This window comes from Chelonoidis abingdonii, chromosome 2, assembly GCF_003597395.2.
Source record: "Chelonoidis abingdonii isolate Lonesome George chromosome 2, CheloAbing_2.0, whole genome shotgun sequence".
NCBI lineage: Eukaryota > Metazoa > Chordata > Testudines > Testudinidae > Chelonoidis > Chelonoidis abingdonii.
The window spans coordinates 9,634,278-9,661,205 of record NC_133770.1 but is presented as its reverse complement, the minus strand read 5'-3'; the positions used below and the strand labels follow the sequence as shown (position 1 = coordinate 9,661,205).

Here is a 26,928-nt window from a genome sequence, read left to right as displayed (position 1 = left end):
TTTCAGGGATGTGAATCACTGTGGAGGGAGCACACTCATCCCCTGTGGAAAAACAGAGTCTTAACTCATGAAATGCGTCAAGCCAATGCATAGAGCAGCACTGCCAGTCTTCAGAGGATGCTGTCCTGAGCTTTCCACTGCTAGAGAGAATGTCATGATGGACTGCCCCGAACACTTGGTTGGTGAAGTGAATGCATGCTGGGTGAGGACAGTTAAAGGAACCCCAAAATATACATCAGCACATTACATCTGATAGAGTCCCATATCAATTGTTATTTGCAGGTTTTTTCCTCTCACACAATTGCTACAATAAATTGCATGAGGAAATCACCCAGACATTTGGCTTCTGTCAAGAAATAACTTCAAGAACTGACCTGATCTGAGGATAAGGTGCTCCTTCAATGGTGCAGGTAAACTGAGCATCTTCGTCTTCAACATAATAAGCACTTCTAACCTTGTTCACAAACCTCGGCGGCACTAGAAAATAAGAATAAACTTAAGAAACACGATAGCAGTCAAAACATACAACACAGGTCTGTGGCTTGACTGGATCACTCCCATTGGTAGCAGAGTGCAGCCAACAAAGAGATCTGATCTTCTGATTCACTATTCCTAAGCTATCAGAGGGAGCTTCAAAGAGGACACACCAGGAATGTAATGCAGAACTGCCTGCGTGTTTTAATGCACATACCTAGTATATTACACAACAGGGAAGTGGTGACTAGTACTTTAAAACAATGTATCTGTGGAGGACTTTACCTTGAACAAGGATCTTTCCGAGTGTACTGGCATTACCAGCTGGACTGGTGGCAAAGCACATGTACTGTCCTGAGTCAATACCCGTCAGAGTGTCCAGGATCAATGTGCAGGAACCATCAGGATCTTCTATTATAATGTGATGGGGATCCATCTCCACTGGTTTGCCATCTTAAAAATAAAAGAAAGAAAAATCCCTCCTTAAACGCAGCATCAGTTTAGTACCAGTTTACATCCTCTGTTTGGGAACTGCACCGTTTTCTTCCACCTTGGACCCTGGCTATCCCCAGGATTGGGAAAGGCATGGAGGTAGGGGCTTAGAGCTGTATTTGCCTCTCTAAAAACAGCTGCACATTGCATAAGGTCAGAGTAGCTGAAGAATGAGCTCTTCATGCTCCTTCTCTGCAATGTACCCTGGGAACACAGCCAAGGAGACACTAAATCCTGATCTCTATGGGCACTGCAGGTGCTCATCACCTGCCATGCTTTGTCCTCATGTAAACACAAAAACTCTCCTGAAGTCTGCCCTGTGCGGTGAGGGATCTCGTTGATTATGGTGTGTTGTAAAAGGAAAAGACTTAAATGTACTGAGAGGCACGTGAAACAGCTTTGTATCGGGTGTGAACTTTCAGCAAAGATGTTTTCATTGCAAGTAAAAACTGTAATTATAATAAAAACAATATCAATACTCACACCTTCTTGTCAACTGGTTCAAATGGGACACCCTTCATTACATTTGCCCCACTAGTACTACAAAAGTGATTTTTCCTCCCTTGGTATTTACCCCTTCTTGTCAGCTGTTGAGAATAGCTCACTTCCACCTTAATTGAACTGGCTCGTTAGCACTGACCCCCCCACTCAGTATGGCAACTCCCATCTTTTCATGTGCTGTGTATTTATACCTGCCTTTGTATTTTCCATTCCATGCATCTGATGAAGTGGGTTTTAGCCCACAAAAGCTTATGCCCAAATAAATTTGTTAGTCTCTAAGGTGCCACAAGGACTCCTCGTTGTTTTTGCTGATACATACTAACATGGCTGCCCCTCTGAAACCTGTGATTATAATGTTGCTGGGAAAACATGTGATTCAGTTAAATGATCAGCTACCAAGAAGTTGGTATGGAGCAGTGTGAGTGCCATGTAAACTAGGAGTGTGTATCTCATGACAACATGATGCTGACTATACCTTTATACCAAGCGACTACTGGCTTAGGAGCTCCTGTTACTTTGCAAGCCAATTTGACAGTTTCACCCAGCTCAGCTGTACAGTCAGCCAGTTCTTCCTCAAAATACGGAGGAACTGAAAGAAAAGAGATTTATTAGGCATTTTTAGTGGTTCTGTCTGAAGAATGACTAATGCGATGAAGAAAAAGGGCACACAGGACAGCTGATTTTTACAAACCTTGAAGTTTCAACATGGGATACCTGAAATGGAGAGTTCATTAACCAACAGGTTCTAATGACTTCATGGCGTTACAAATTGTTTGGGGATAAACAGAGATCACTGTGTGTTGGCTAGTGATTTTAGAGCTGGGGGAACAGGAATGCTGAGTTTTACCCCTCATTTTGCCTCACTCTATAGCCTTGGCAGTTCCTTAGGCCAAGATTTTTCAAAACTGACTAGTGGTTCTGGGCACTTCCGTTTTTGACTGCCCAATGTGAGACACCTTAAAGGATCCTGGTTTTCAGAAAATGCTGAGCACCCAAAATATATTCCTGCTTCTTTCCCCACTAGTTTATTTTGCACTGAGTACTGTTCAAACACTTTACGTTTTGATTTTTATGTATATCAAGAAATCGTATAAAAATAATTTGGAAGTCTCACTTTATACGAACAGGTTATTAGTAAAAGTTAAAATACCCAGCCTTGTTTTCTGTGCAAATGTAGTAGAAATAGAAGCCAAATTTTCTTAGCCTCCATCTGTAATATATGCAAGTGTAGGTGCACATTCAGTAGCTTACTAAATACGCTATAAATCCATTGCATGCAATTACGCATAGTTTGTGAACGCAATCTGAACACTTGGGATCTCATTCAAAGCCCACTGAAATCAAAGGGAGTCTTTCCATTGACATCAATAGGCTTTGGATCAGGTTCTGATTCGGCTCCCACTGACATCATTATCAAAATACCCACAGATTTGATTGGTGTATGTTTGGGCCCTTTTCACCAAATTTTGTTCTCAGTTAGCTGCCTATAACCCCTTTGAAATCAACAGCAGGGGCTGGTTGGGATCAGGTGTCCCAGATATATTTCTATTGCTAACTTTTATTCTTTGTGATAGAGGTTTTAGCAGCTGTATTCCCCCACCAAATTATTTATTACATCTGGCTATTATGGGCAAGGACTGAACCGAAACCCTTAAACTTACGGTATGTCTACACTAAAAAAATAAGTCTGAGGTCTCGTATTAGGTCAACTTACAGCCTACAGACTTACTGTTCTATTATTAGGTGCCAGCTAATCCCCATTGCCAATGCAGAGTTGTTGCCTAGAACACACTGGGCCTGCGTCTCATTTACACCAAAAGGGCATTAAAGTGAGTGTAAATGTAATTTATACCCGTTGAAGGCTCCTTTACACTGCCTGAGCCATGCAAAGTGATCTATGTGCAAATGAGAATTCGGCCCACTGTGGAGAGGTTTGTGCTATTTACCTAATGGTAGATAGCAAACAGGCAGCTTAAAGTCTGACACCTGTGAATTATTATGTTCAAACTACCCTCCTTGGGTCAGTAATGTTCATCCTCACCAGGAGCCTGTCCACCAACCTAAGAGGGGCAGAGTAGGGAGCTGAGAGCCCGGTCTCTCAGCTCTGCTGGCACCTCCCTGCTGGGAGCCTGGCAGCTCCCCACAGGCTCCTGGAGGACTGTCCCCCACTCCTCTGCTCCCTGTTCCCAGTGGGGACCTGGGAGTGGAGAAGGGGAGAAGGGTCCAGCTGTCCAGGCTTCTCACCCACCCCTCTACCCCTGCTCCCAGCCAGAAGCAGGGCAGCCATGTCAATTTCATGGCTCAGGGAGCCCTGACATTGACAAGGTTGCCCGGCTCCCAGCTGGAGTCGAGTCCAGCTGCCCAGCTATCCAAGAGAGCTGGAGGCAGCGGGGCCCTAGTTGCCCGGCTTTCTTGTGAATTTCACAGGTCCTGCTGTGAAATTGACATGACAGTCAACAGCTGATGTCAGGGACATTGTCTACACAGACATTGTGTTGCCCTAACTACACCAGCCTAAGACTTGCACCTCTCATGGAGGTGGAGTTATGATGCCGGTGTAGCACAGCACTTGCATCGGTGGGAGGAAGGCTGTCGTGTAGACCTTGACATATTTAGACCAGCCTGTAGTTAAGCTTCAGAAGTGTAATGCTGGCCGTGATGGCTCTCCCCTTCATGCAGCGCTAATCTTAGCAGCAAAGCCATTCATCATTTGCACTACTGAACTGGAGAGACATCAATTAGTTTTAGCAGAGGTTCAATCAATCTTCCTAACTATACTCACTCCACACAGGCAGGCTGATACGTTGCTGTATACCACAGATTTCCTTCACCCAGGAGTTCTTGATGATGACCGTACGAGCTTGAAGTAGGTACTTGCGGACAGAGTCTTCTCGCTCATGCCAGATCTCAAAGGCCCGGTCATCTCCTTCCACCAGGTCGTTCACATCTATGTGGGATAGCTGGGTGACAGGGAGGACAGTAAGAAAGTCGATGAAATGTCTTCAGTTGCATGACAGAAATTAGATACAAGTCTGAACCAAAACCCTGGCTCCCAAGAAAGCCCCAACATTTAGGAAAGTTCAGGTTTAGATCTAATCTTTCTGAGTCAGAACCACGTCCATAAAAATGTAAGTGGGGTAACTTTTATTAGGTGCCAGCTAATCCCCCATTGTCAATGCAGAATTGTTGCCTAGAATGGGCCTGCATCTCATTTACACCAAAAGGGCACTGAAGTGAGTGTAAATGTAATCTACATACATTGAAGGCCCCTTTACACAGCCTGAGCCATGCAAAGTGGTCTATGTATAAACGAGAATTCGGCCCACTATGGAGTGCTTCTGCTATTTACCTAATGGAATATAGCAAACAGGCAGCTCAAAGTCTGACACCTGTGAATTATTATCGCCAGGAAAAATAATTACTTAATGTTAAAAGAATATTCCACACAATCGACAAGCCAGCATCAACAGAAAGGCAATGCTGAGATCTTAATGATAGAGGATGATACATTGTGAGAAACAACACAGGTAGTAGCAACATGAAGAGAAATTGCACAGCAGGTACTATACAGAGAGCAAAACAATCCAGCTGGAAAACATAAACTGTGCATGTGATTGTCAAATAAGAATGAGATAGGGATTTTCAGAGGCGTCTGGGGCGGTTAGACCACCCAACACCCATTGACTTTTGGTAGGAGTTGAGCATCTAAATCTGAAAATCCAATCTGAATTTCTTGTAAATTCCACAAGTTAATTGTGTGTCTAATTATTGCCATGGGATGTTGTGATGGACAAAAGTATAACTGAGTTCAAAAAATAATTAAAATACATTCATGGAGAATAAGTCCACCAATGGCTATTAGCCAGGATGGTCAGGGATACAACCCCATGCTCAAGGTGATCCTCAACCTCTGACTGGTAAAACCCAGGAGTGGAAGACAGAGCGGATCCCTCCAGAAATTTCCCTGTTCTGTAAACTCTCCCTGGAGCTCTGGTACTGGCTACTGCCAGAGACAGGATACTGAGCTATGTGGACCATTGGTCTGACCCAACATGGAAGCTCTTATGTTCTTATGTGATATTCTCATACTATGGGGACAACTTACTTAAAATGGGCCTGCCCAATTCTTTTGTTGGCAGAGGGCAATTATTGGAAATACAGCATTAGACTGAAATGGAAACTATTCCAATTTACTGACTTGAAACCACCTTGGTCCAAATTCACCACCTGGCTAATTTCATTGGCTTCAGTGGGATTCCTGCTGGAGTGAACACAACTTCTTATATGGATCCTCACTAATGCACAGTGAAATTCTGGTTTTTGCTGTCTGGTGGTTTATGATATATATTCTATCTGATTCGGAGAGCTAATATATGTATTTCAGTAGATGATGCGGGTTCTATCTGTTGTAGGGAATTTTGGAAATGAAAGACCCATTTAAAGGATTAGTGAAATGTCATGTTTTCTGATGACCAGCAGCTGCATATCAAGAGAGAGAAGTAGACTGAAAAAGAAAAGAAAGCAATTGTACTGGTGGGGAGGTAAAAGTAAGGGTTAGACCTTCATCATGTTCTTAAAGATGTAGCTGTAGGTGTCTGTCTTGGTGTCTCGCTTGGGTTTGCAGATCAGGATATAATTCTTAAAGAGGAAGACATGTCGGTTGTGCCCTTTCCATGCAATTCTGGCTCCCGGAGCTCCTTCCCACACTATGAAATGACCCTGGAAAAGAAAGCAGGACATACTAAGTAGAAATGACTGCTGAACTACTTTCACGGCGTCTCTCTATCACTTCCCAGCTACTGAACAGCAACTGTTCTGAGTTCCATCCTCCATCCCATCCACCTTAGCTTTTATTGCAACACAGCAGATGATTGTCACTGTTACATGTGATGAATTCAGAATGACACTACTCCTAATCTGCATACACAGTTTTAGTCCCAACATTATCTTTTAAATTACTCCTTTGCCTACAGATAAATACAAGACATACGTCTCCAGGATTGCCAGCCAGGCATCTTTCACCAGGGCTAAAGCTACAAAAAAATTAAATATAATTTCAAATTATGTCCCTTGAGGTATCTTGAAATCCATCCATCCATCCATCTCTAAAGAGACAGGTAGAGAGGCAGAAAGATCTTCTGAAGTTATATGATTTTGTGAGGGCTAAGATATCAAGAAACAAATCTCATGATTTCATATAGAGCACATACAATGTTACCCATGTTGACTTGAATGGGATATGCATTTTATAACTGAGCTTTAAAAACAAAAGTCTATTACTTGGGGAAACATATGCAATGAAAACGTAAGGCCAAATTCTAGTTCCATAGGTGTAATTGGAAAAGTCTCATCAACTTCATTGAGAACAGGATTTGGTCCATATATTTTTGACAACATATACTGTAGATACCTTAATCAGCACATAGGTGAATGAAATGGGCCATTAAATATGCCCCAAACAGGATTTCCTGCTGTATGGAAGGTGAGTTGTGAAGACAAACACCTATATTACCCCTGGGGAAGGAGGCAACTTTCTATGCCCAGTGGCTCCCAAACTTAGTCAATCCAGAAGGTCCATCTCTGTCACGTTCTGCAATTTATTACATGCAACAACATTAATGATAATCTCTTTAGTGGGTGTTAAGCTGATTTTCTGTTTTAAATGACAATTTGTATAAAAGCCACTAAAGAATATGGACCATTTAAGACCTATCAAAGGCAGGAAGAGCATTAAGCACGGATTGTCCTCATTCAGAGTTTCCAATTACCTGTCGGATGGGTTCTCCTAGAATTTCCAGGGTCCCTGGGTAGTTCTCAATGAGCGAGATATGGAGGTTGTTTTCTGCACGCTGGGTGAGCGCGGACACAATGGCATAAGCCTGCTCCAGCAGCGCACAGTTTTGGCTGTTTCTTGCTTTATTTCGGATTAATTCCTACAAGTGAACAAAGCAGCTGTTAGCGGACGTTTCCAAGAGTTTGCATTCTACTGGTATCCTCATGTAGTCCAGACATCACTCTGTGGGAGACTGTAATCCAGCTCTCCGTTCGGGCCACCGTTGCCCCACATTTTCACCACTTGTTGGACAGCTTCTTTCCTCTTTCACTAACCACGCCACACTGCCCTTCAAACAGTTATTACTGATTGGAGACAAGGCTGAAGTGAAGCCCACAAGTAGGATACTTGTCTGGCAGATTGAAAACTGAACAATGAAGAGATCCACATACTTATTAGCATATTTCTAATGTAATTATCACAGCGATATCAAGGCACCACAATGAGTCAAACAGTTCCAGGGATGGTGCTAAAACACAACAGTCAATGCAGTGAAAGTAAGAGAAGGATATGCAGCAAATTGCTGCCAATGTCAATCTACACTTTTCTGCCAAAATCAATGTAAATATTACATTTGTTCTTCTCTTTCATCTTCAGGTAGTGTTTGTACAGGAGCTCCGAACAAGCATCAGGAGAACCTTCAAAGATTTTGGTGTGCACGGCCAGACAAGTGTGCATAATTCAGAAGCTTGTTTGAACCTTCTCCAAACTATTTAAATCTCTTAAATTTGTAAAATCTGTATTTGTAAAAATGTAGCAATTTGGGGGAGCTCCTGATATTATTTCCTTTTACTCCGACTGAAAATACTACAAGAAGGGGTATTTTGACACTCCGCTTCTGGTCCTGGCTGGAACATGGAAGCATAGAAGGAGCACAAATATAGAATCATGGAATCTTAGAAATGTAGGGCTGGAAGGGACCTCAGGAGATCATCTAATTCTTCCCCCCAGGCTGAGGCAGGACCAAGCAAACCTAAATGATCCATCACAGGTGTTTGCCAAATATGTTCTTAAAAACCTCCAGTGACAGCAATTCCACATCCTGGCATAACCAATTCCAGAGATTAGCTATCCTTATAGTTAGAAAATTTTCCCTTGCTTCAAATTAAGCCCATTACCTCTCATCCTAACTGCATCATCCTTTTTAGAACATCCCTTAACATATTTGAAGTCTGTTGTCAGGTCCCCTTTCAGTCTGCTTTTCTTAAGACTAAACATGCCCAGTATTAAGTAGTATATAATAAACATTACAACAAATATTATGTGTGTTTGTATGTACACATTTATATATAAGTATATAAATAAATTCTCATATAGTGAAATGTTTCAGAACCTTCAGAAATTATTTGCTTTGGGCTCAGCTCTTGAAACAGCAAAGATTTGCAGTAGGTGGGAAAGTAGCTCTTACATAATTTCCTTGTCTTACCTTGAATTCCGCCTGAAAAAACGGGGAGGGAAGTTGGCTCTGCTGACAAGTTAATGACGTGCATTGAAAACGAGTTGTTTTTATAACAGATATGTTGCCACATGTGGCAAATCTATATTCTTCATGGATGTAACCATTTTTAGAGTATTTGCTAAAGCTGAATAAACCATGTGGTGTTTGAGACTTTGTGAACCTCTCAAATGATTTAAGTTTACAAAACTATTCAAAGTGCACAAACCTTGGCCCTGATTCTGATCTCCCTTGCTCAAAAGTAATTCCAATAGAGTTATACTGGTGTGAAGCCAGTGTAACTGGTCAGGTCCATTTTCTCCAAAGGCTCTCCAAAATGGAAGGCAAACCCACCATGTTAGGAATGGTAAGAATATAGATCGGAAGCTCCTTACCTTGATTATAATTTGATACTGCTGGATCCTGTTTATGGGTCTCTCTAAATAGTGCTGCAGTGGAGGTATAGGTGGCTGAGAAGGATCCTCACTGGCTAATGTTTCCTCTGTATATCTCTGGGGGGAAATATACAACCATAAAGCATGCGATGCAAAAAATGCCCCAAAATGACAAGATCACACAACACTGACCTATATACCTTAGTCTTCCCAGCAAGTAAGTCTGAGCATACTCAGAAAGAGTAAATCCCACAATCCTTTATCCCCTCCAAAATTGTGCAGCCTCACCACTCTATCACTTTGCTTTCTTGTTGCATCCCTTCCCTGTTGGTTGTCTACTTGGTAAGCTGCTTGGGGGCAGTGACTTTGTCTTCTTACACCCAGCACACCATTGATGCTATAATTAATAATAAAATGCAACATGCTGCTTAGAAAATTGCACAATATGATGAGAAGGAGCAGCACGTTTTCCTCTAACTGTACATATCTGGTTAACATTGTATCCTTGAGTTCACAAACAGAGTATGTCTTACAGGCACCACAGCTCTCATCAGATTCTGTTAATTATTAGTGCAAAGTCTGTATATTGATCAAGACTCCCAGTACTGGCTGGCCTCAGACAGAAACAGGCTGATCATTACTAAGATCTAAAGAAGCTTGTGGGTTTTCAAATGAAAGGTCCTAGGTTTGATCCTCCTTGACAATATGTCGGTATGTGGCTATCGCTCCTTACAGTAATGTCACTCTGAATTCTGCTGCCACTAATGAGATCTTCATCCCACTGTGAAGATTACTAAATCCTGTTTTGTAATAATTTCCTACCTAGCTAATAATCCTGTTATAGTATTATATATGCAACTCCAAATGACAGGTTTCAGAGTAGCAGCCGTGTTAGTCTGTATCCGCAAAAAGAACAGGAGTACTTGTGGCACCTTAGAGACTAACAAAGTTATTTGTGCATAAGCTTTCATGGGCTACAGCCCACTTCATCGGATGCATAGAATGGAACATATAGTAAGGAGATATATATATGCACAAGCTTATGCACAACTCCAAATGGAATCCCTAGATATTCAGTGGTACGACCGACCATTGGGCTTTGCATTTCATAAAGCAGTGGGGTTATACAAGGCTTAATTCCCAGTGTGTGGCATGTACTTTGGTTAATACGGTACCTTGTAGAACTCCTGAATGGCTTTGCTGAGAATGACAGACTCGGCCTGTATCCGTCCCACCAGATACTGGATGTACTTATCAAAGTCCTCCTCATTCTTAATGAAGCACATAGCCACGTCATCATCAGTGTCACATTTCTGCAGCTCTGGAAAGAAGGAACTGTGGAGGTGGAGAAAGAGGGACATCTGAGAAGAAGCTGGCATAGAGAAAATAGAACACAGACGAGGCAAGAACCTCGCCAGAGCTCTGCACCTAAATACACATGATCCCAGTTTAAACCAGCTTGATGAAGTGACCTGTGTTGTCAGAGCTGCAATTGTACCCAAAGGTAAAACTTTAAATGCCACTGGGCAAGTACCTCATCAGACCTGAAAATTAGGCAGAAGACCCTACTGGCCGGCTTGAATTTAAGGAATGCTGGGAGACAAAGGAAGAGAAGTTCTCAGAGGCTCAGACTGGAGCAGGGAGTTGGAACCTGTGCCTCAGTTTCAGGGTCCCTGAATTCCCTGAGTGGGTGCAGGGAGATTTCCCCTCCTTTCCCTGAACCAAGAGAAGAATTTGGACAGGATGAAGGGAAGTTGTTTTGTGAGCACTGCATGTGAGGTAAATCTCTCCTCAGTGGAGGAGGGGCTGTGTCTGGGTTTGATGGCTAGGTAGCTTGGCTACATTTAAAAGGAACATTGTGTGAGGGGTTGAACATTTAGTGGTTGGTCTCAATACAGACTCTGGAGGAGTCGTTTCCTCCCCTGAATGCTCTGGAGCACAACAGTTGTGTAAAATCCCAGTTGCCTGTAAAGTCATGGAGTTCACACCCAACAGGCCCTCAGCACCTTCAGCCACGTGGACGCATTCTGGGGTGGTGCTTAGAGGCAAGGGTTGCCCCCTTCTGATCAGGTTGCTCAGGCTGCTGGAAGAAGAAATCTGTGCTGACAGTGTGCATAGGTTTTGCAGGATGGCCAGAACCTAAGTGCGTTACAAGCATCATTTTTTGCCCCCTTTGGACTGTAAAACAACAATGTGCCCCAATTTGACCCCCCGTGAATACAATTGGGTCATTCAAAGTAGGTATTGGATCTACACTGGCTATCTCAGTCCTTAAATACAGTGCTGGAGTTTTAAGGAACTACCTCCTCTGAGAGAAGGGGCTGCCATAGGAATTCATAGGAATTTTATAGTTATTCAATGAAATTCGCCTAGCAGGGCAAAAAATGCTCAGCAGAAGAAGAGGAATTTTAAGATTCTGGGATTGTAATAACACTACTACTTTCTGATTCCCATTCCTGTGTTTTGACTCTTGCCTTCTAAAATTCTCATCCACTCCCTTCAGTCTTAGCATTTCCCACTTTCCATGGGCACAATCGCAGCAATTTTGTTGCTAACACTGCAAGATATTAATTTATCTGCCATGCAGCCAGGTATACCTACTTGGAATGGAAGCTCGCAATAGCACTGACATTTCTGAAGATAGTAGATTTCTGACTGGCAACAGTTTCTGGAACATCCGGACAGCTCTCTATGTACTGGAGCTGATGGGTCTGGAGGAACTGTAGATCTTTGACAAACTCCTCCTCAGAGTTCAGCAGTTCCTGAATGATGAGGCTAAAGAAGAGACAGACAGACAAAGGGCAGAACAATTACAAATATTGTTCTTGACGTGCTGATTTCCAAGAGGGGCAGGCTCTGCTCCTTCCGGGCCCCAGCTGCAGCACGCTGCGCACCTCGACTGACCCTGAAGTTAAGCAGAACTCAGGGTGTTCAGCACCTCATAGGATCAGGTCCTCAGAGAGGAGACTACATAGATCAGTGCACAGCATTAGGGATGTAACTAATAACCAGAATGAGGCTGCAGCTGCTTTTCTCCCAGTTAACACTGAGTGACAAGAGGAGTTGAGAAGAGTTGGTAGCTGCAGCACAGTTCCTATGCTGCGGTGTGGCTCTGTGCAGAGGCCATATAGGTAAATATTTCTACTGCAGAGCTGAACGGTGTTGGACCACAGTGGCAGTGCTGGACGACTGCGTATGGCCCTTATATGCTACCCTCCAGCTCTCCCTTTATGTGTTATATTATGATGCAGAGCACCCGCAGGGCAGAACTAGTTATACTGGAAGGGACCACAGAGCCTTAAGACTTCTATGAAATCAAAGTGCCCAAGGAGTTAACTACTCAGCCACATGGCAATATGCAAGGAACAAGCAGGTTGGACAAGAAAATAAATCTTGCTCCCAAGCTGGTTTAGATCATATGGTATTTCCCCAAACCTAAATCAGTAGCAACTTAGAATTCAAATGTGTAAAACCTACTGTAGGTTGGAAGCCTCAAGAGCTTAGCTGGACTCTGGGGGAAGGGAGCAGTGGGAGATTTAACAGCAAAGAAACTGGGCTTTCATCAGACAGTCCTGGAGGCGCAAATGGAATGTGTGAATCCTTTGGGAGACGCCTCAGACCCAAGCTTCCCTGTTAGTTCACATCGCACTATCCCTAATGGCAGCAGTGCAAATCAAAAAGTGCTCACCTCAGCTTCTTTTTATATTCGTCTTCTGAAACAGAGTCTCCAGGGAACTCGGGAGCTTCTGATGCGCCCCATTCTGGTGACAACTAACAGACAAACAGGCAACATCAGTTCTCTAAGGAACAGAGCAGGAATGTCTGTATCTGTAACTGGAGCATGTTTGCAAGGTAACTTCAGGCATGGTGCTGTCACATGCAGCTTGTTTCTGTCCCTAACCAAGGCCACAGCCAGAAAAAGCCATTTTTGTAAAGGTTCATAATCTGCCAGTAATAAATATTGTACAAAGGTTGTTGTGTAAGGTGTCTATGGAAAGAGCATAATCAGCAAATCACAACATATTGGCTATGTATTTGTATATCAAGGTTGAAACAATGATCTATATGGTCACAGTTTGTCAATAACGTCACATCTCTATGAGTGTATCATTTTTGTAGTTGAAGTTATGAATATTGTACAATATTTGCAGCAACACTCTCAAGGTTTCAAACAGTGCTACCTGGGGCAGGGCTTGTATTGGGAATCTCTTCTGGCTCTGGAAGGGAGGAGAAAGGGTAGGGAAGATCTTTTACAGAACAATGAATCCACATGTCCATGACTGAGTGTCTGGGATCATCTTGCCCTCCTTCTGGTAGCTGGACCCATCGAGAATAGCAGACTGGTCCACACAGCTGATAGAGTTAGCTCTGAAGCTCGCGTGGTGGGGGTTTGTGCTTTTTGGTGCTGAAGGTCCCAGGTTTGGTTCCCACTGACAACTGAACTGTATTTGTTCCGTGGAAACCTACACTCTGTCACATTCCACTGTGTTAACCTGAAAGTGCTTAAAGGCCAAAGGGATAATGGAAGTGCAGATTATAGTGATGGGTGCCAATATAAGAAACTGAATCGATGGACTTTGGGGTTCTAGGCCCAAATATGCAACCTTTTCGTTGAATCAGGCACATGTGTTATTTCAGACTCAAGAACCCTTGACTCTTGTTGTCAGGAGCCTTAATTCAGTGTAAAAAGCAAACAGCACATCTCATGAGACTAGTTAAATACGCACATTTTTAAAACAACATTAAATTAATAAATATCTGCCAATACAAGGGAAAAAGAGGGCAGTGGCTACACAAGTGTGTAGCTCGGAACCCGGGAAAGCTCAGGGGAACCTACCATGATTAGGAATGATATCTTGTCTTCCAGAGATGATAAAACAGGGAGGGGCAATTGGCAAGGGCAGCCTGTCTCCAAGAAGAAGGGTTTAGTAGTGAGCAATGTTGTTTCTCTGTATAAAACATCCCAAACTGGGGAGGCCCATGTTCCCTTTGAAGGCAATGGAACGCTGTTGCTCATATGCAAGAGGGCTGAGAATTTAAAAGTACCATTATACCATGACAAACTACCATGTAACAAGGCATGATAGGACTCCGAGTGTCTAATATCCGTGACTTCTGGTCAAACGCGCTCAATTTACAAATAAAAATATGGCCTTTCCAACTGCCAGCTCTGCAAATGCAGCCTGAGATCTGACTGTCAAGCTGGGTTCTTTCCTTCTTACTCACCATCAGCTGGGCTTCTGCAGGTCAGATAAGCCCATGAGTTACCTCAGAGCAACCCCAGCAGAGCTAATACCCCCAGTGGTTAGGGTACTCCCCTGGGATATGGGAAAGCAGTGCACAGGCCCCTGCTCTGCCTAATTTGGGTCTCTCTCTGGGCTACTGGCACTCTCATGTTTTGACCAGAAATTCCACCCTGGACCTGAGAATCCTTCTCCATGAAAATGTAATCAAAACCATTGTGTTTCTGCAACACATTTTGGTCTTGATGAAGTAGCAATTTTGATGGAGGAAAGTTTTGCTGACTTTATTGACCCATTCTCCTTCCAGTTATGCCCTCAGTGACACCAGTACAACATGGTTTGGTTTGGTTTTTTGGGGGTAGGCGGATAACACAAATATACAAGATTGGATTTTGGTAAATAATTCTATTATTATACACACACCAGACTAGATTCCAGCTCACTCCCTCGTAGCTGTGTTGTCTCTAGGGCTAATCGCAGTAAAAACTCGCAAACATACAGTTGTCTTTGAAGTCAGAGGACAGAACTTTAGCTAGGTACAGGGAGAAGAGCTGATGAGTATGTAAAAATGTCCCCTTTGCACTCCCTCTTCAGAGTAGAATTGCCCTCATGGAAACTCAGAGACAGCAGGAGCAAGCAGGGAACAGCTCTACCGTGCAAAGAAAACAGTTTCCATAAAAAAATAAAACAAGGAAGATCAATCACCTTTAATTTCTTGTCCAGATAAGCCGGAGACACCCAACCCTGCCGAGAGGGGCTAGATTTAGTGGGTTTGGTCCTGACTAGCCACTTTAGAGGATGAGCAGAGTCAAGGACTTCCACATACTGCCCTTCTTTCAGAGTGATGACTTCCCTGTCAGCTCCAACGGGCACATAGTCAGCCGTGACCATGTAGATGTCAAAAATCTACAAGCATGAAATGAGAGTTATTCGTGTGCATGAAAGCAAGGTTATGATAGTAGCAATAGCAAGCAGGTGTTTTACCCATGTTAAATAATTCTTCCCCACCATCCCTGGAAGATAGAAGAGAAGCATTATCTCCATTTTACAGATGGAAAACGGAGATTCAAAAACGTTAAGGCTAAATTTTTAAAAAAATGTTCACTAACTTGAGTGGCCCAACTTGAGATACCCAGGCCCTGATTTTCAGAAGTGCTGAATTCCTGTAGTTCCCATTGACATCACTTGGAGCTGTGAGTGCTCAGCACCTTAGAAAGTCAAGCCTGGAGTGTCTCAAGTTGAGCAACCAAAACTTGAGACCTCAAAATTAACAAAAGCTATTGAAAACACAACCTGATTGAGACCATTCACTGGATGCAAAAGCGTGGATTTATACTCTTAGTCCTGTTATTCCATTTATTAGACTATATATCTTAAACCACTGACACCATTTTAAGATGGAAATACCCTAGATTTTTTATTCAGAATGATTAATCCTTTTGCCTAGTAAACACTTGTGTGATGTTTAGTCATGTGTGCACTATACCTCCCCTCTAGAATCCCCATCCTCAGATTCAGAGGAAGATTCCTGAACAACTGATGAAGGCCGAGATCTGCCATGGCGTGGAGATGGGGATGGTGTCTTAGATTCGTCATCACTGTCTGCTCCAGGCACTCGAAGCGTGGCTGAAATGAAGAACAGTGGGGAAACAGATACACAGATGAGAGACTGCTCTCTTGTGAAAATCAAATAGGGTTCAAATCCATAGGATTTTTTAAAATCTTCACAAAATCAAATATCCCCAGGACAGACCTGCATGAGCTCCTGTTAATAATTGTGATAGCATATGCATATTGAAGACCCTGAGATTATGAGATTTACTTCAGTCGGACTGTAGAGAGATAACATAGCGGCATGTAGGCCCATACCATTACTTTAAATTCAAACACTGTTGGAAGAGCAACAGAACTATGAAAGATTCAAACTTTCATATGGACCCAATTCTCATTTACATGAAGGCAACTTTATATCTGTCTAGCCATATATATGGGGCCTGAAAGTGCACGTAAATATAACCTACTGCCATTTTAAGGCCTATTTATCCTGCCAGGGTGGTGTGGAGCAGTCTTGGTGTCAATGAAATGTTGGCCTACATAGCTTTGGTAATAATGATCAGTAGTTAGTACTTATATGGGGTTCATATTGTTCACAGCGCTACCTAATTAATCCTCACAACACTTTGGTGAAGTAGATATGCAAATATCAGTAATCCCATTTTATTGGTGAAGAAACTATGATTAAGAGAGGATAAATGATGTGCTCAAGGCTACATGGCAAGTAATGGCAGAGCAGAGATTAGTGCTCAGGAGTTCTTGCCCCTCAGACACATGCTTTATCCACTGGATTAATCCTCTTTAGTCTAGTAATTCACAAACACGGTAAAACATTTGAAAAATATGTGAAAATTTATTCAATTTGTATTTTCACAAAAACAAAACTGAACGTTCGTGCCTGTACAGAAAAGTCCCTTTTCAACTCTAGATGCTAACTTTCCTGGAAAGAAGTTCCAGAAACAGCATAAAGAAAAGTCAGGGGATTGCTCTCTATCTGATGAATCTCTTATTAGTGTTATATTATTATGGTTATTATTATGTGCAAAATAATTGTTTCATGGATGAGACTTAAAACTCAACCCAAACCTGAAGATTGACTGCTCTGCTTTGTATTCACACTTGCCAAGCACTTACCCTGACTTATTTTTGCAGACACCATTTCTGTGATATGAGAGGTGAGTTTCTGGAGGAATTCTTCTGTTCCAACATCAGCTAATGAAATGTGACTTCTGGACACACCTTCTTTATCAGCCTGACCTTCTACAAGCTCTCCTAGAAAAGGGAGAACATGCTATCAAGTCTGTAGTATGTCGTCTGAAAGTCCACTCCAATGAACCAGATATGACTGACTTGTCCTTCTGAAACTGATTTCAGTGATGCTATGGTGTCCAGACAAGAACAATTTGGAGTTCACACTCCCCACCAGACACAGTGGAGAGCCACCTCTATAGTGAACACAGCCTCTCAGTGGATAGGATTGATAGCATGTAGTTATTGAGGCAGGAGTCCACTTATTGAACAGTAATGTTAAAAATAAATATTGAGCAGCTGCTTTATTCCCTGTGGACCATCCAACCTATGCAACAAGTGATGCAGTCTCCTGCAGAAAAAAAAAACAGCTAATAACGCAGAAGGGAGCAGAGTTAAGATTGCACAGAACAAGTTCTTAGATTCCAGGGTGATCGGTGTGTTGTAAAAACCCTAACTCTGCTCTCTTGTGGGAATGCACTTTACTTGTGCATTCCTAGGGAGTCTTGCCTACCTCAGGCTGAAATTCACCCCTGTACAGTCGGCATGAGGCCTAAAACCCACTTAAGTTCCATTTAGGCTCCATTTTGAAGAATTATATGTGATTCAATAGCTGAATATTCCTTATGCTGATCTTCTGCACAGAGATAAATTGTACTCTCAATGTGCAAACCTTGGGTACATTTTTGAGTACACAGCTAGACTGGCCAGGAATGCCTGGAGCACAGCCTGATGTCCTTCCAAGCCAAACGGTTGTTCCAAAAAAGGTGACAAAAGTATTATGTAATGAGAAAAGTGTATATATATATTCCTCCCTCCCCACCCAAAATCATTCATCCTTGGCCTGAGACCAGGCCTAAAAAATTTCAACCTGATAGGTCAGAATTTCAAAAAGTTCTAAGGAATTGAAAACAGAAGGTTATAATGGAAACACATTGGCAACCTTAACTATGGAGGTGGAGGTCATGAGTCTCCAGCTAAAGCAGCTTCTCCTACCTTTCCTTGGTTCAGGAGGGTGGACAGAGATACCAACTCTGAAAAAGAGAAAGGAGGAGTCAAAGTGTGATCATGGGAGCTATTTACATCCGGGATGAGTCAGAACCAAATGTCCTCTCACTCTTCACCTGATCTTTGAGCATATCTGGATTAGGACCCAGATGTGAACTTTAGAACTGATGATAAACTCTGAACATGGAAACCACAATCGTGCCACACTGAAGCCAAAGGGGTGGCACAGATATTGTCATTCCTCTTGCATGGGGTTTAGAATAATAGAACCATGAGGTTAGAGGAGACCACAAGGGTCATCTAGTCAAAGCCTTTGCACAGATTCAGGATTTGTTGTGTCTAACCATCCAAGACAGATGGCTTATTTTAACATGGAGTTTTAGAGGACTGCATTGCTCAGGGGCACCGTTCATCTCTAGAACACTGGTTGAAATTTAGCCCAGGTTATTAGTGACTGAAAGTGTTACCATGAGAGGACTGAACAGTGACTTATGCCAAATGAGAGTTCTAGTCTCAGCTTCAGCTCTCAGTGAATTTATGTCCCCATTGCCAACTGTTGCCCTGGTTTGTAGTTATAATAGAGAAACCAAGGACTGAGGGATACGCAGACTGTCCGTGGACCTGGGCACAGAGGAGGTCCCTGCAGATCAGGATTGAGGTATATTGGTGGGACGGTTTAGGGGTAAACTACCACTGCCCGTGCTGTAATTATTTGGTGGGTAAAAATAAGTGTTCACACTGTGCAGAGCTGCTAGTCTGACACCTTTCACCAGCACAAAATTCACTCAGCCTAGAAAAAAAAACAACCCTACATTTTAAATCGTGAATGAAGTTGGTGTTCATGAGTGAAAAACCAACAGCAGTAGGCTGAGTCTAGCATCGCATGGAAAGTCACTGTGCAAGGTTTTCCCACAGCACAGCTCTGCCAATGCACTTCCGTCCTTATATGCAACACTCCTCCTTTCCACCATCAGTCCTTTCTGAGACAGAGATTTCCATTTGTGTCAAATCATGCCAAGTTGTGTGGTGGGCAGATCCTGGACACATCCAAGATTCATTACACATCTTCATAAAAGTGCTCTGCATTTTCTTAAGGAAGCAATGCTGGAGCTTTCTTACTCTAGGAGAAGCAAAACTAGTAAATAAATATAGTTACTGAGCATTTCAGGGACATAATCTTGACAAGCAAGAGATATTGACTTTGTCCCTTCAATTGAATGATTTTTAAGTTGAGAGCCACCAAATTTTATTTCCAATGTACCAGACACAACTTTTAAAGAAAAATTCCAGCTGTAAACCTTTTAAAATGTAATGACTAGTTACCAGTGTTTATTTTTCAATTTTTTTTCTCCTATCTAGTATGGAAGATCAAGATGGCAGAGTTGGAGAATTATGTTTCAGTTAAATTTTTAAACAAGCAGTTTCGTGATCATCCCTGTCATCCATTTTCCCTCTCAAGCTGTTACTATATTTAATTCTATGCAAGTGAAATTCAGAATTTGAGTATGTGAATTTTGCCTGCTGTGGAGGTGAATGAGGCATACTGTATGAGAACAAGAGTTTTCATATAACTTTACCCATGTTCTTTTCTGTCCTTGTCTTCATACCTGCCAATCAAGAATAAACTTGTTACTATTAATATACTTATCTTTTATTGGAGGATCTCAAAGCATCAAATAAACCTTCAGAAATTACCACATGCCACTAACGTACTTAACTGAAGTATTAGACCCATTTTACACAAGGCAAAGTTGAGGCACAGAGTGGGTACAGCCAACACCATCAAACTTCAGTACCCCAAATTAGATGCTCAAGTCTATTAGGCTTCTAAGTGAAAGTTACCTGTTTTTCAGGGGTGCTAAGCAACTACAGCTACCATTGACTCTGAAAATCAGAACATTTACATTTAGATGCCTGTTTTAGTTCCTAAAGTTTGACATCAGAGAGTTTTCCAAGCCTAGGCAGAAAGTCCATGTCAGGATTAGGAACAGAATCTAGATCTCCTGACTCTATTGACTGCACAAACTAACTCCTTATCAGGTCATATCATGAAAAAACCTTCATGCATTATGCAAGCAAAGTGCTACCCTTTAAAACACAAGATACTGACAGTGTGCCACTGCGCAGATTCAGCATACTTTGGCTCCGCTGTACTATCTCATGAGAAAACCTTTGCTGTGCTCTTGGCCATTCTGTTTACAGGCCTAATTCTGTATCTGCTCTGTGTGAGAAAGCCCATTAACAACATATCTTGGAAGCAGTTGCAGAATGGGGATCTGTATGAATTGGCAGGATTATGAACTAAACTAAGTCTAAGAATTTAAAACAATCCTTTATTCTTAACCTTATGTACAACTCAATATTCAGATGTGAAATGGAGCTAAAGTCACATTATTCCTAAGAAAACTATTACAAAATTAACAAGGAGTCCAGTGGCATCTTTAGGTGCCACCGGACTCCTCGTTTTTGTGGATACAGATGAACACGGCTACCCCTCTGTTACAAAATTAAAATTAAAGATAAAACAGAGACACTGGGTGTTAGTTCAGAACACTGGGCCTGATTCTCCTCTGCCTTGCTTCTTGTACAGCCACTTATACCACTGCAAATGAGTGCAAAGTGCATGTAAACACCATCAAATCAGAATTCGTCACTCATTTACACCAGCAGAGGCATTTTACACCAAATCTGCACAGGTGTGAGTACACACAGTCTCACAGGTGCACATGGCAGTGAAGAATTAGGAGAATTTGGCAGTGATGCAGACTTTAGCTCCAGTGGGGAATTGGAAGATCTGCCTAATCGGAAAAGGAAGTAAAGGAAATCTGACTGAATTGGAGAGTGGTTTCCTGCAGTGAAAGGTTTGGCACTAGCTCGCTGCATCATTTTATCCCTGGAAATTGTGAGCTTTCAACAGCCTCTTGCATTTAGCTTTCCAGAACTAGTGTTGTAGACGTCAAGATTTTAAAAACTTGTAATCAAACAGAAGATTCCCTTAGTTAAGGCTTCAGGTTGGGGCCAAAAACCCTTTAGCTGAATACTGGGGGACCTTCCCAAACAAGCCAGCTCCATGACCCACACACACTTCCAGATCTTTGGAGAGCTCAGTCAGTCTCCCATCTGATCTGAAATGTGGGACTGATGGGCAATACATTCTGTAAAGCCATCCCAGTGAAATCTAGAGGAATCTTGTATATGCTCTTCTGGCTTAACATACGCTGCCATTGCTTACCCCAGCGTAGTCATTATAACATCTGTCACCATCATGCGCTCATGGGTCAGAACTTCCGCCTCTTTCACTGCAAGATCAGAGGTTATAATCAGAGGGTCTTTGCCAAAAAAAGGTATTTGCTAAACACTGAGGGGCAGATTCCTCACCCTCCCCAAACCCAGCCCTGGTACAGTGCAGCTGGGGACTGCAGCTCTAATGTACATCAAGGCAGAATAAGGTTTGGTGGAGCAGAGCTCTTCCAGGCCCTGCCCTGCCTTGGCTATGCCCCGCCCCCAGAATTCCCTTAACATGTTTCTTCCCACCCCTCCTCTCACACCAGGGAGTGGGGGAAGAGGAGGCTGACACAAGAGATCGCGGAGAATTTCTCTTTGCAGTAGGAATTCTTCACTCGCCTGCCTCAGGTGCTTTAAGGCAGAGATGTGATGCAAAACAGCCTTAGCAGAGTGAAGAATCCAGTGTTCCTAAAAAGCTGATGTTTGGGACCTGTCTTCTTCTTTTTTATTCTCTTGATTATTCTTTAGTCTCTTGTTTTGTTTATGCAAAACCTCACCACGCTTTTAATCTGACACAAGGCCCAAAGCATGTTGACGTTATTCTTACATTAGGCGCATATAATCATTTTCTATCAAAGAACAGTAATAGAGATATACCAGAATCTCTGTGAAATGCATGTACTTGAGTTGGGGTTTGCTGAAATTAATTGTATTTTCACACTTGCTCTTCATTCAGCAATTATATACACAATATAATGAGGCGATACCATTCATGTACACTATATTATATTTAATGCTACAGGGAAAGTGTTTGTAATGTTGCAAAAATTTACCATCCAGAACTTCTAGAGAAGCGGTGCAGATGGATTGTCCAGCCTTGTTAGTAGCAATGCAAGTGTAGGTTCCACTATATTCCTTTCCAACATCCAGCAGGATTAGACTATGATGCATGTTGGAACTGGCGAGTTTGTAACCAGCAGTCTCTGGTTTGATCCACAGAACATCTTCATGAGATTCTTCTTTCAACCAGGTAATTGTGGGTGCTGGATGTCCTAAACAAAAGAGCAAGAGCCTCTTTAATTGTCCCACTGGTGTTCCTCCCTTCTTACCAACCCTGTGTACTACGTTGTGAGTGAATACTACTTTCCCGATGTTTGCTGATCCTTTTCCAACAACAGTAATAAATCATAAATGAATACTTGCACTTCTAGAGCATTTTCCATCAAAGAGCTTCAAAGTGCTTTACAAAAATGAAAGATTAACCCTCATAACACCCCTGTGAGATAAGAATGTGCTATTCTCCCCATTTTATACATAGGAAAATTGAGGCAAAGAAGAGTTACATGTCTTGGCTAGGAGCATCCAAAAGTCTGTTACAAACATGGGAACAGAACCCAAATCTTCCCACTCCTACACTAGGTAAGATTTGGCCCAATGAGAAGATAGGATACATTGGGTAGCTATGCAAATTAAGTAACACAGAAAGAAAGTTGTGTTTAAGCTCTATTTACCTTCAACCTTCACAGAGAAGGTGATACTTGCACCTTTCCTCACTCTTTTATTGGTAAATCTCTCTAGGAACCTGGGTGGCACCAGCTGTTCTTGAGCATCTGAAAATTAAAAAGTTCATGGTGAAAAGGTGCAAGTGAGGCTAAGACTATTGAGACGTTACTAGTGGTTCTATTATCACTGATTGTGCTGCTCCTCTCACCTGTTTCTGGCAGTTCTTCCTTCTCACCAGGACCTGTAACACAGAAAGACAAATCATCCCACCATGAAACTACATCTACAGAGAGGACAAATGTCTCCTTTATGTAACTGATGCTGTCAAGCATGGGGTCAGGTGATATCAGAGACTTACTCAGTACAATACAGACTACACATAAACTATATTTTTACCAAAAATTGTTATTCATCTTGTTAGTAGAATACATCTAAAAGCCATTTTATAATATAAATGACATGTACCGTAACCCAGCATAAGCGTGACTGAAATCTGTTTTAAGCTTCAATTAATATATCATATATTTGGACAAAGATCATTTTGATAAATTACATCACAAAAACATTTGGCCATAAATTACTAACTCCATGAGTACTGATATTTAATAATAAATAAATAAATACACACACCATAGTGGCTCTATACCTATCTGCTTCTACAATTCAGACAAAACTCACCCTTTATTAAAAGTACTGCAGTATTCTGCAGTTATGGCCTCAGATATGCACCATATCATACCCTTAGTTTTTAAGCACAATTCCCCAGTGAAAGCATTGAAGACAATGGAGTTAGACTGCATGTGCAAGTAAGATCAGAATCAGGTCAACAGAGAGGCAACATGACTTTCCTAAGGACACAGTGGAAATCCATGGTGGAGCCAGGAATAGAACACAGGTGTCCTGACTCTCAGTCCAGTGCTCTAAACACAAAACCATCCCTCTACCCTTGGTTTATGACCCATTTTATTTTCCAGAATATCTTGCTTTCTATAGGCTTTATCGGGAAAAGTGAACATGTAAAACTGAGATAGCCACTGGCAGATAGAGCAAAAAGCACCAATAACTTACCTTTGACAACCAAACTGGCTGATGAATATGCAGAACCTGCAGAGTTGCTAATAAATACTGAGTATTGACCAGCATCCTCCTTAATGACATTGAGGATTTCGAGCGCATGAAACTGCTTATTCTCAATCTTCAGGATTCGGTCTGAGGCTTGTAATGGTTGTCCGTCTTTGAACCAGTAAAGACGAGGTTCTGGGTACCCTACAAGGAGCAATGTAAGAAGGGGTGACTCTATCTATGTTGGAGCCTCTCAAACCAATCATACACTTCAGTGTAATCAAAGAAAGGTCCATTCTTACCAATGCTGTTTGTTCAAGGTTCTACAGTATCTGTTTGAAAATCCGATGAAGTGGGCTGTAGCCCACGAAAGCTTATGCTCAAATAAATTTGTTAGTCTCTAAGGTGCCACAAGTACTCCTGTTCTTTTTACATACAGAGAGTAGCTTGATTCTGATATCTGTGAAATGCTATTTATGAATTAATACTCTATTATGTACTTTTCAGGTTCTAACTCTGCCCCCATCACGTTGATATCTGAGTGCCTTCCAGAGTTAGAATGTTGATATTTGGATCTGATTTTCTACAAATACAAAGCCAAATCCTGAAGTCCTTATTCAGGCAAAATTCAGACTGAAGTCATACTTTGCCTGCATAGAGACTTCGAGATTGGCCTCATGACCATTTAAGCCAAAATAGTCCCCACTCTTTCCATGGGCAGGAGCAGAACAACCCAGTAAAAGTGCTCCAGGAAAGCACAGATGGGGGCAGTGACATCTCTGTAGTTTTTCTCCTTTATCCACCCAGACGTTGTAGACGCTTCATGGTGAGGTCAGAGATACACACAGGTGGAAGGGGTGGGCCAGTGGAGGGAGGATCTAGGTCACAGAGGTGGGTTCGGTACACATGTACAGAGTAGGTCTTCTACGGAAGAGGGATAGGAAATGGGACAACAAGAGATCCCAGAGCCGGGGCGGAGGCACTGGGCCGTTGTGTGGCTTTTGGGGAAATCTGCTGGTTCTGGGGGACAAATCACCTTTTTGGATAGCACCCCTCCTCCTGGCGCCCCGCACACTAATGGAAAGATCAAAAAGAAAGCACAATGACTTAGCAAAGCTTCCTGTCCCCTATATAGGCTTATCCCAAGTAGCAGACAATCTGGGCCTTAGTTACTATTGCTTGAACTAATCATTGCATAGTACATCTACTCTGAAATACTAATGAAAAGCAATGGTTCATACTGGTAAGCATTACTTTTAAAAAGTAGCATGCTCACACTGTACTTTTCATTCCTGGCAACACAGAAATTAATGCATTCAGAGACTAGCTGATCTTCATGATCTAAAACCTACAAAAGTTGAGTTAAAGGACTAGATTTCCAGAAATGTGTGAATGCAATTAGTCATAGCGGATATGGGCACACAATCGAATACTTACTTTGCACGAACTATTGCCCAGTTAGGTGCTGATCATTTGCGCATACACACACTTGTGACTATTTGAGTGCACAAATTATGAGCAAAACTGCACGCAAAAGCATATGAGAAAACCTTGTCCACACGTTCACAGATATCAAGATGGGACTGTTGTAAATGTCAGAGGTTCCCTTACCTTTGACCGTCAGGTGGAATCTAGCCAAAGGTGCTCCAGAGGCCACGTGAATATCATGAAGCTCATCTAGGATCTGAGGCAGCTGCTCCTCTTCAGTGGTGGATTCTACTCCTTCTTGTTCTCGGCTAGGTATAGATTAGAATCGGAAAGAAAGGAGGAATTGGCATAAACCATTTTAGGCTCTACAGAGGAGTGCACTTTAGTAGGCACAGACTTTTCTTTGACTCCCCTCAATCATGATCCTTTCTGCCCAATCTCCTCCAACCTGCCCCATCCCAGTCTTTTCTCTTTCTCATCGCTGGCGCTCGCCCTTCCAGTCGCATTCTCCTCAAGCTTCTCATCCCAGTCCCAGTCTCCTTGTCCCATCAGTCTACGTTACCTCCCTCCTGACTCCTCATCCAATCTGTTTCTCTTTTCCACTTTGTCTCCAGATGCCTCCCCCTTTTCTCCACCCCAGTGGCTCCCAGTCCTAATCTTCCTCTCTGGGTTCTTCATCTAATCTCAGGGTCAGCCCTTTGGCTCCTTATCCCAGTCTCCTTCCCCAGCCACTCCCCGTCTCCCTCTGTTTCCCAGTCCCGGTATCCTTCCTACCCCAACTTCCAGTCTCCTGCCTCCTTCTACACCCCTTGCACCAATTTACTCTCCCCACCACAAGTACAGCTCTTGTCCTCACTGCATTCAGATCAGGCAGCGTCCTCCTCCACACCACCTGGGCCCAGCACGGGGGTCATTTAGAGCATGGGAGAGACAGTCTTGCTGTTTTCAATGCAGGCACCCAGACCCAACATGGCCCACAGCAGCCCAGGGCCAAGTATGGATGGAACCTTTATTGACTTTAGCTGGTAAGTTCTAAGGAGTCTCTACTGAACCTGCGTGAATCCCAGACTGAGGACTGCATTACACCAGGAAGGAATTCCCAGTGTGCTGAAGCAGTCAGGCTGCAGGCTGTTTGGCACTGAGGGAGAAGCACAAAGCAGACACAACAGGGATGTTTCACTGTAACCAAGCCCACCATAAGCAGGTACCACTGACATGAAATTATATTCACACATTACCATAGCCTTTGCTTTACCACTGTAATGATCGCGGTTGTCTGATTCCCACCGAACCCATCTAAATCCAAACACCATGAATAAAAATGAGCATTGTGTGATGTGCCATGTTTTTCAGCCACCGCAGCTCTATGATTCATCTTTTACCTTGAGAGATATCCTTTGGCACTGTAATACGAAGATGTCTCTGTTGCGTCTGCTGCTGTATCATAATCAGTACTGGTCACTGATAAAAGAAAAATGGACATTCTCCATGATCCACACTTTGTAACTACTGCAGTTCATAACAGTT

The 26,928-nt window shown here is 42.6% G+C and overlaps 1 protein-coding gene across 1 annotated transcript in view; it reads right to left on the bottom strand.

Annotated features, from left to right (window-relative positions):
* OBSCN (obscurin, cytoskeletal calmodulin and titin-interacting RhoGEF) overlaps positions 1 to 26,928 on the bottom strand; it is a 255,381-nt gene that overhangs the window by 13,728 nt on the left and 214,725 nt on the right. Inside the window, exons 80-101 of the mRNA XM_075062167.1 lie at positions 26,784 to 26,862; positions 25,585 to 25,709; positions 23,980 to 24,177; positions 23,120 to 23,152; positions 22,920 to 23,018; positions 22,242 to 22,460; positions 21,416 to 21,482; positions 19,761 to 19,790; positions 18,172 to 18,209; positions 17,062 to 17,199; positions 15,860 to 15,999; positions 15,079 to 15,279; positions 12,819 to 12,901; positions 11,732 to 11,905; positions 10,306 to 10,465; positions 9,131 to 9,247; positions 7,236 to 7,400; positions 6,028 to 6,186; positions 4,250 to 4,427; positions 1,943 to 2,056; positions 760 to 927; positions 375 to 477 (exon numbers count right to left, since the gene is read on the bottom strand). Of these exons, the coding sequence (XP_074918268.1) occupies positions 375 to 477; positions 760 to 927; positions 1,943 to 2,056; positions 4,250 to 4,427; positions 6,028 to 6,186; positions 7,236 to 7,400; positions 9,131 to 9,247; positions 10,306 to 10,465; positions 11,732 to 11,905; positions 12,819 to 12,901; positions 15,079 to 15,279; positions 15,860 to 15,999; positions 17,062 to 17,199; positions 18,172 to 18,209; positions 19,761 to 19,790; positions 21,416 to 21,482; positions 22,242 to 22,460; positions 22,920 to 23,018; positions 23,120 to 23,152; positions 23,980 to 24,177; positions 25,585 to 25,709; positions 26,784 to 26,862 (2,788 nt within the window). The remainder of the gene's footprint in view (positions 1 to 374; positions 478 to 759; positions 928 to 1,942; positions 2,057 to 4,249; positions 4,428 to 6,027; positions 6,187 to 7,235; positions 7,401 to 9,130; positions 9,248 to 10,305; positions 10,466 to 11,731; positions 11,906 to 12,818; positions 12,902 to 15,078; positions 15,280 to 15,859; positions 16,000 to 17,061; positions 17,200 to 18,171; positions 18,210 to 19,760; positions 19,791 to 21,415; positions 21,483 to 22,241; positions 22,461 to 22,919; positions 23,019 to 23,119; positions 23,153 to 23,979; positions 24,178 to 25,584; positions 25,710 to 26,783; positions 26,863 to 26,928) is intronic.